Source organism: Oncorhynchus gorbuscha, linkage group LG11 (genome assembly GCF_021184085.1).
Source record: "Oncorhynchus gorbuscha isolate QuinsamMale2020 ecotype Even-year linkage group LG11, OgorEven_v1.0, whole genome shotgun sequence".
In the NCBI taxonomy this organism is placed as follows: domain Eukaryota; kingdom Metazoa; phylum Chordata; class Actinopteri; order Salmoniformes; family Salmonidae; genus Oncorhynchus; species Oncorhynchus gorbuscha.
Window position 1 is genome coordinate 35406412 of NC_060183.1, and position 10000 is coordinate 35416411.

The following is a 10000-nucleotide window of genomic DNA, read 5'->3' on the forward strand; positions in this document are numbered from 1 at the left end:
GAGAGAGTGGGGGGGGGGGGGGGGACTGGAGACCGCGAGCATAGCAGACTGGAAAAGTGAATGATTAATTCTGTCTGACTCCACACTCCGATCATTACTATTTCTGGGTGTCTACACAAACATGCACACTGTGAGACACGCGCACGTGCATGCACGCACAGACAAGGCGCACACACACACACACACCGACTCGATACGGGTACCCTGTGTATATAGCAAAGTTGTCGCTACTCATTGTGTATTTATTCCTCATGTTATTATTTTTCAATGATTTCTATCTCTTTCTCTCTGCATTGGTGGGAAGGGCCCGTAAGTAATCATTTCACTGTCAGTCTACACCTGTTGTTTACGAAGCATGTGACAACTACAATTTGATTTGAGGCGTATACAAACATACACACGCCACAGGGGGCTGGTGAGGGGAGGACGGCTCATAATAATGGCAGAAATGGTAGTGAATGGAATGAACCATGCGGAAAACCACGTGTTTGATACATTTGATACAATTCCACTGATTTCGCTCCAGCCATTACCACGAGCCCATACTCTCCAAATACGGCGACACCAAACCACCTGAGACGCACAGAAGCATTTTGTCATTTTTTTGTTCACTTGCTGTTTAACCTTCAACTGTGAGTACAGTTAGGTAAAGACAGAGAAGACACCTGAGAATGAGTTCTTGTTTAGCCTGGCTTTTCGGGCACCCTTTTCTCTCTCTCTCTCGACACGGAGGGTGGAGGCGTCTTTGTCTTTCAGTCAGGCAGTCCTAGTCTCAACACCCTGCTCCGCCTGGGGCAAGTCTATTCCAGGGGTCACAGGTCATGACAATACATTCATTTCTGTGTTCTCTTCTTTTCTGTTGCCTGGCCTCGCCTGTCTCTTCCTCTTTCTGACGACAGCTGAACTGACTTTAACGAAAGGAAAGGCTGCATACTTTGTCAATCTTAAACCGATCTAGTAGACTGGTGCGTAACAATTTCTGAGCACACACACACACACACACACGCACACACACCACAAGTAACCTTTTTAGGTCCTATAGTTCTTATAAAGTTGGCTTTGTTCTGTGTCTTGTGCAAATATACAAAACAATGTATCGCCACAATACACAAGTGATCAACTATCCTGACTGTCGGAGACATTCGGCGCTTGAGCGGTGGAGTCACGTCAGTACAGTACAGTCACTGGAACGAATGGCCCAGCTAGCCGGCTGACATAATTATAGGACCATAACTTAATAATAATAATTCAGAGGCTCGGCTAGATCCAGGAAGAATACGGTTCTCACACTCACAGGCCAGAAGACAGGCCAAACACACACACACACACACACACACACACACACACACACACACACACACACACACACACACACACACACACACACACACACACACACACACACACACACACACACACACACACACACACACACACACACACACACACACACTCTGTGGAAGCTCTCGAGCGGCTCCAGGGTGGGGCATGAAGAGTTACTACCCTTCTATAAATGTTATCTTTTTCCTGAGGCATCAGCCCCTCTGACAGCAGCAAAATCTCAAGAGGCATTCCCTCCCCAGCAATTAGCCAAGGTAAACTCCAGCCAGTCTAAACACAACAGAGGAGGAGAGGAGAGGAGCGAAGGAGAGGACTGGCTCTACTGAACTAGGGCTGGGGAGGGAGAGAGAGAGGACATGAGTGTCAAGAGTGACATCGGCACTAGTATGATGTTCTTGAGAGAGAGAGAGAGAGAGAGAGAGAGAGAGAGAGAGAGAGAGAGAGAGAGAGAGAGAGAGAGAGAGAGAGAGAGAGAGAGAGAGAGAGAGAGAGAGAGAGAGAGAGGGGAGAGAGAGAGAGAGAGAGAGAGAGAGAGAGAGAGAGAGAGAGAGAGAGAGAGAGAGAGAGAGAGAGAGAGAGAGAGAGAGAGAGAGAGAGAGAGAGAGAGAGAGAGAGAGAGAGAGAGAGAGGGAGAGGGAGGGAGAAATGGGGGAAAGAAAGAGAGAGTGCGTGACAGTGTTGATTTGTTTGCTAGGCCCTGTCCTGTTCCCATAGGGTGACAATCAATGAAGGGGGAAACGTCTAATTAGGGAAGAAGTATTACATAACAGGGAAGATGTCAGTAGCTCTTTCCTCCAGTCCAGGAAGTCTGTCCATACAGACATACGAGCCCAATTCGCAGGAAGGGGACATGAGTGGCTGCACATACACAGGGGGGGGGGGGGGGGGGCGTGCAGCTAGTGTTTCTAACTTATTTATAAATCTGAACAAATGCGTACAATAAATTAAAAATAACTAGTACCCAGCAACCACAGGGACACATCTTCTCAAAGAGGGAACTATAGAGCCCTGCTTTTATCATTACTCCACAGGCCAACCCAGAGGTCACTTATGTGAGGATCACAGGAATTTCAGCACTGGCCCAGCATGGGACTGGATACATGGGGCCGGTTTGGGGTCAATTTCATTTCAATCCAGTCAATTCAGGAATTGACTAGATTGAAATTGACCCCAAACCTGCTCCGTGTATCCAGTCCCATGCTGGGCCAGTGCTGTCAGTCAAACTAGTATTCCTCAGAACTATATTCAGGATGTGCAGCCTTCCCCAATTATTTCTACTTCCACCACGCAGGGAGGGGACGACGACAAACCCACAGCCCGGCCCCTTCCTAGTTCCTATACCCCCCCCAACCTCTGTCACAATACCCCTGCCCTTCCCTTCCTACCCTGGCCCAGGCTGGCTAACTGATTTATTATTCCAACACTACATCATTTGTGAGGTGAGGGAGGGAGGTGGAACCCTCCTGCCCCCCGGCCTAGACGTCCCTGAGCGACAGAGTAAACAAACACTGCAGGGTGGAGAAGGAGACGGTGCTGGGCATGCAGGCAGGCTTGCAGGCAGGAATGATGATATCATCATGGGTCCTTCACCCCACCACAGAGATGCCCAGAGCAGGGCTTGACTAGAACCCTGTCCCTCTGACACCGCTGAGGCCGGAGCGACACAGACAGAACAACCGGCAGCATTGTCCTACATCAGGATGTCAGGGATCTCCGTGGGAACCAACCCGGCGCCAGGCTACACTGCCACGGCAATGACCATGGTGCTGCCTGCCAGGCAACCAGTCAGGCCAGTTGGGCACTAAAAAACTATTTGTTGATGTTTTAAAAGAATAACTGATTATTAAATACTATCCGTGGTACATTTATGTGGTTTAGGGTTAGGGCAGATCTATGAGTTCCCCTGAACCACAGCCACTTCCTAGAGACCTGGGCATAGGTATGTGGATGGGACAGAGACCGTACTGTCTGTCATGCAGGCAGGCATGGGTGCCGGTACCCAGACCTCTGCTGTAACCAACCAGCTTTACTGACGGATTACACATGAATGGTCTGGCTGGCTGTGGTTGGAAATAGCAGAAAGAGGAGAGAGGGCACGTTGCACAGAAATCTCTCTCTCTACCTCGCTCTCCCTCCATCTCTCTCTCTTTGTGGCTAGGGGACTGGCGGTGGTGAGAAAACACACCAGGGAGAAGGAATGTTCCCCTCTCCCTTTTGATCATCTCCATATAATGAGTTATGTGAAAAGCCGCTGCCTTCGAGCCGCTGAGGCCAAACAATGGCCACCTTGTTCCCCGCCGGCCTCCCACCAACTCTCTCTCAGAACACCACACAGCTACATAACCAAGTCCCACCCTAACCTTTCACTCTTCTCTGCCTGCCCAAAGGTACAACCGAAGAAAGAAACACCCCAGCGAAAACCTCTCTACCCGGGAAGAACTCACACACAACTAAAGGCAGGGCCTCTGCCTGGCCAGAGGTAGAACTCTCTACCCGGGAAGAACTCACACACAACTAAAGGCAGGGCCTCTGCCTGGCCAGAGGTAGATCTCTTGTCAACTCTGTTCGGCGCCCCTCAAGCCTAGAGCAAAGGAATCTGACTGAACTGGGGGTGGAAACGTTGAGGGTAATACATATAGTTGAGGTTAGGGTTGGACATGGGGATAGGAGCCTTACAGAACAGTCACAGGGTGGGTTTGTGTGATTTCCTGGGGGCCTAGCCTGAGCCCGGACATTTACTACTAATTTGTAGAGAGCCTGAACAACTGGACTGGTTTTCCTCTTCAATCCTCCCCCTCTCACAGTTTTTCAGATTCATGCACCATAATGACAGTGGGTGGGGAACCGTGGACGGCCAGAACCAAATTAACTCCCTGCCCGCCAAGAGAACTCCTTGGCCGCAGCTCTTGGAGAGGAAGTGGAAAGTAATGAAAGTTCCTCGCTCAGCGCAGCTCAGTCAACTGAGAAACACACAGATCGCCTTCCAAATGGCAACCTATTCCCTGTATAGTGCACTACTTTTGAGCAGAGACCCACGCGGTCAAAGTAGTGCACTATACAGGGAATAGGGTGCCATTTGGGACGCAAACACCGAGGAGAGGGCTGTTTTGAAATTACAGAGAGAGAAAGAACTGCTTCTCCTTTGACCCTGCCTTTTCCCCTCTATGCAAGTAAGAAAAACAAAGGAGAGAAATAAAATAAGTTTGGGGATTGAACTGAAAAGCTAGAGAAGGTTGAAGTCAAGATGTTTGGCCATTTGATTAATCAGGGATCTCTCTAAACTGTGACGAACTGGGTGTTCTGTTCAGCCTAACTCTCTCTCTCTCTATCGTTTTACTGACTTGACTGTCTTCAATGTTTGCTTTCCATTCAGAGGAGGCCACCCTCATCTCCCTCCCTGTTCATTGCCTTTTCCTCAAACACATGAGGTCATTTCCTGTGACTGCCTGCCCTTTCCTTCTCTGTTAACCCAAACAAGACAGGAATGTAACTAACGGGGGACTGTAGACTGTGGCTGCTCTGTTGTAGCTGTTCTCTGGAGAGGTTCACCTCCACCACCTCGCCTCTCAGAGTGGGGCCTGGGGACAACAAGGAGCTAGCTGACAACGCAGAGGCTGAGAATGTGGCACAGGGTGAAAGGACTGAGAGGGGCGAGGTATAGGCTGTAAGACTTAAACATTGAAGGCAAGACGGAAAGAGAAAAGGTACAGACTGAATAGGTTTTTATACTTTAGTACCGTAACACCAAGTACTAACATAGTACCAAGAGACAGGCTCCGACAGCCTGGTCTCACTGGTCTCCACGGTCAACTTGACGGTGGGAAGAAGAAACCCCATTAAAATGTTACCAGAGTCACCGGGCCTATTCCTTATGTTAAGCGGCTAATAGCCAGTTCAGAGGGGCTAGAGGCTGGGTTCGCTAGCTAACAGTTTAATATTGTACTTCAACCTAAATTTAACTTGCTGAGAAGAGGAAGCTAGGCTAGTGCCTGTGTGACAGTAGGCTGACATCCAGTGTGTGTGTGTGCGTCCTGTCAGCCAGCCAGCCAGCCAATGTCCCTGTGTGGGTCATTCTATCCCAACGTCTGACGGCCAAGGCCGTGGCATGTCTCACGCACGGGTACACGCACGCACACACACACACACGCCTGTCAGCTCAGCGCCACCACAGCAGAGCAGTGAGCCAGAAGAATCAGGTTACAACAGGCACTCCGGGGTCATTCCTAGCCGGCACCAGCCAGGCATGCCACCTCCGGCTTTGAACCCGACCCCCACCACTACTCACACGCACAGAGTCCCAGCCACTCACGACACAGACCCATAGAATATAGAGGAGATACAACACCTAACCCCCCTCCGACCCTGTCGCCCACAGACAAAGTCATATGCCCCCCCCAGCACTCCTCCCGCGCAGTGCACCAAGGACAGGAGATAGAACAGCTTGCCCCCTGTGACCTGACTGTGTCCACCCCCCCCCCCCCACCCAAGTCCCCACCCAAGTCTCACGCACCCACAGGAGATACAGTACATACAACACCTAATCCTTTCCTCACCCCCACCTCACAGTCTACACCTCCCCTGTTTCCGATGCTTGGCGCCCACCCCAATGTACACACTACGAATCACCAATACTCGCTATGCCATTACTATACTATGTAGCACTTTGTGACATCTGCTGATGTAAAAAGGGTTTTATAAAAACATTTGATTGATTACTATACCCCCACCCCCCCACCCACCCACCCACTCAGCAAAGTCCACACTTCGGCCATGAATATTACTTTAAAATACAACAATCACAAACTGAACACGAAACACAAAGCCCACCCTGCCTGGGGTAGGGGACCTGACTGTGCCAGGAGATGAACCATGAGTAGGAGGAGGAGGAACTGGAGCAGAGAGACAGGGGCCAACAGATACAAAAGAACAGACCCACTACTATGGCCAAATTCTGGTCTCTGTCCATCCGGGACTCGTGACCCTCTGTCCTAGCCTCCGGCCCAATCCTGGGCCCAGCCCCGGCCCACTGCCAGTCTCTCCGGCCATCCCTGGCTCGCCTCCCTCTGCTCCACTCAGATGACGTGCTAGAGGAGGCTTTAATGTTCCTAGTCTGGCAGGCAGCCTAGTTTGCATTTGTGCTTGTCACTGTCACATTGAGGTTAACTCCTTAATAACCCTGCTTTCCAGGACAACAGAAAGCCCGAGGTTAGGGACAGGGACGATTCTGGAGCTAGGGGGGCCTCTCACCAGAACCAGTGCAGACCAGCTCCACAGTAACTAGCGTGTCTTCCTCCCACTAGATAATCTATAGCAGAGCACTACTCTGTCTCACCATCCTGACCCTGAGCCAACCAGACCACAAAGGTGGAGAGAGAAAGAGAGAGAGAGGATTTGCTATTGCTCTTTATCCCCCATAGTTTTTCTCTCTCTCTTTGTTAGCTTTTTTATTTTTGATTGAACCTTTACTTAACTAGGCCAGTTAAAGAACAAATCCTTATTTACAAAGACTGCCTAGACCGGCCAAACCCGGACGACGCTGGGCTAATTATGGGACCCCCAATCACGTCCGATTGTAAAACAGCCTGAATTCGAACCAGGGTGGCTGTAGTGACGCCTCTAGCACTGAGATGCAGTGCCTTAGACCGCTGCGCCACTCGGGAGCCCCAAGTGATTTCTTCCAAGTATTTAATTTACGGTTGTGCTGCCAAAATATTGTTCAGTTCACAAATATTTTGTCAATATCTAGAACATTAACTGCAGATGGTTGCAGGATTATTTTGTGTTTTTTTATTTAGGAATATAAAAGCTCAATGTGTGAGTTACTTAGGCTGAGGTAATCTTCATTGAATGTCATATTCCAATTTCAATAGGCTGTGTACTGTATGTGTGTGTAACAGCAGTACCATCCTCCTCCCTCCCTCTCTTCTTCTGTAAATACGTCTGGGTAGCAACATAAAAAGCAGCACCATCTCCATCATCCCTCCCTCCCTCTCTTCTTCGGTAAATACGTCTGGGTAGCAACATAAAAAGCAGCGACATCTCCATCATCCCTCCCTCCCTCTCTTCTGTAAATACGTCTGGGTAGCAACATAAAAAGGGCAAAGTGAGTGAATTAAAAGGTCAACATGGAGCCTCCGGGAGGGGCATGTTTCTTTTGTGAGAGCCCCGGGGGGAGCACAGTTTTCTTCCCTTGCCAGAGAAATCAAATCCTTGGCTCCAGGCACCCAGGCCCTTTCCTCTCTCCCTCACTCACTCCCTCCCTGCCGCCCCCCTTCCCTCCCCTCACTGAGCCCCATTCACTAGGGCTGGCCGCCCTGCCTTGGCTCAGCCAGGAAGGAAAACAGGGGAGGGGTGCATGCCTGAGGGAGGAGAAGAGGAGGGAGAGGAGGAGAGGGGATTAGCTAGTTAGACTCCAGTCTAGGATTTCACAGTGTACACTGGAGTTCTAAGAAACAGGCTAAAAACCTCTCCACAACAGAGAGACAGAGAGCTACGCTTTTCTGTTTCGAGGGGCTTTGTTTTCTCTGTGTTTATACACTCAGCCAGACAGCCAGCCCAGCTTACAATCTAAGTCCCCAATCTAAAAAGCCCCTATCTGGAGACTGCTGACCCTCCCCCTCCGTCCCTCAAAGCCAACACCAGCTCCTCTCCTAAACAAAGGAGGGGAAAAATACGCAGTGAGCGAGCTAAGCACCCCAACCAACTGACATAAAAATCCTTTAAAGTCTCTGTAATGAGAAACATCTGAACGAGAGAGAGAGAGAGAGAGAGAGAGAGAGAGAGAGAGAGAGAGAGAGAGAGAGAGAGAGAGAGAGAGAGAGAGAGAGAGAGAGAGAGAGAGAGAGAGAGAGAGAGAGAGAGAGAGAGAGAGAGAGAGAGAGCACAGCTAGGCTGGAGGAGTGAATTCTTCACCCCCCCTCTTTCTTCCACCCACCCACCCTCCACCTCATAAACACTATGTTATCCGCTTGCCTCTGGGTGGGGGGCGAGGTGGAGAGAGACGTGAGAAAGGTGGTACAGCCTACAGGATTATGGGAGAAAATGTAAGACTTAAGAGGCCGTCCAAAAACACCTCCCTCCCTCAGGTACAGAATATATTATTACTACCAGAGAGAGACAGAGTGAGACAGAGAGAGAGAGACAGAGTGAGACAGAGAGACAGAGTGAGACAGAGAGACAGAGTGAGACCGAGAGAGAGAGACAGAGTGAGAGAGACAGAGTGAGACAGAGAGGGACAGAGTGAGACAGAGAGAGAGAGAGAGACAGAAAGACAGAGTGAGACAGAGAGAGAGAGACAGAGAGAGAGACAGAGTGAGACAGAGAGAGAGAGACAGAAAGACAGAGTGAGACAGAGAGAGAGAGACAGAGAGAGAGACAGAGTGAGACAGAGAGAGGGACAGAGTGAGACAGAGAGAGAGAGAGACAGAGACAGAGTGAGACAGAGAGAGAGAGACAGAAAGACAGCGAGCAGTAGCACAGGTTAATAAGGGTAGCAGACCCCCCCCCTGCTAGCTGAGTGCATTGTGTTCAGAATAACGTGGACTCAACCCCATGACCAGCCTCCCTTGGGAGGGTATAGTAATGACAATCCATCTTTAGATGCTGTGGCCCCTTGTCATCCACTGATGACACGATTATCGCCTCACAAAATAATGTATACACACACACACAGACACAACGTAACATCTCAGCTCAGATCCCCATCCCAGGCAAAATCAAGAAGAGTGCAAACACACGCACACACTATACAGCGCTTTCTAAAGCAAACAGTTTTTTTTCTGTTTGGATTACATTAAACAAAACAGCATGGGGGAAAATGAAAGGAGGAACAGAGAAGAACGCTTGTTCAAAGAGCCGGGAGGAATTTGTGTGGATTGGATCTCTTGAAACACGCCTCCCTTCTTTCATTACAGCGAGGAGGGGAAGTAGGGGCCCCTCCAACGAGCCACTGCATCATGACAGAGCGAGAGAGGGAGGATGGGAGGGAGAGAGAAAGAAAGAAAGAGAAAAATAAAAGCCAAAGGGCTTGCGTCTTACCTGAGAGCCCCACGGGGGCCGAGTAGGTAGTTCCTCCAGTCTCAGTGGATGAAGGCCCCGAGTCTAGTGAATCTGAACGAAGAGAGAAGGACAGAGAGAGAGAGAGAGAGAGAGAGAGAGAGAGAGAGAGAGAGAGAGAGAGAGAGAGAGAGAGAGAGAGAGAGAGAGAGAGAGAGGGAAGGAGAAAAGTGTATGTGTGTGTTAGAATGAGAGATCAACCACAGTGTGAGCAGAGAGAGCAGCTGTGAGAAGCTGTCAATCACACAGTGAAATCAATGCCTAATGAAGACACTGGACCACTGAACTCTGGGAGTCACTCAGTCAGTTCAGACAGCTAGCCAGGAGCCCTACTAATAACCTCATAGATCCACACACACACACACAGCTCACTCCTACGAACTCACTGCACTTCTTTCTGGTGAAATGACCCCCAAAATACACCAGCAGTAGATACATATTTGTTTGTAGTTTTGTAATTGTACAGTATTTCAGACATAACATTTGATAGCAAAATAATATGACGCATAACAAAAGCGATCAGATTCTTAGCCTGCTAGTTAGCCGGATAGTAACATCCCTAAAGTAGGCGATATCTCGGAGACACATCAAGTCTTAGCAGCCC

The 10000-nt window shown here is 49.6% G+C and overlaps 1 protein-coding gene across 1 annotated transcript in view; it reads right to left on the bottom strand.

Moving 5' to 3' along the window:
- Positions 1-10000, bottom strand: part of LOC124048547 (mothers against decapentaplegic homolog 7-like) — a 25496-nt gene that overhangs the window by 7684 nt on the left and 7812 nt on the right. Inside the window, exon 3 of the mRNA XM_046369447.1 lies at positions 9379-9450. Within this exon, the coding sequence (XP_046225403.1) occupies positions 9379-9450 (72 nt within the window). The remainder of the gene's footprint in view (positions 1-9378; positions 9451-10000) is intronic.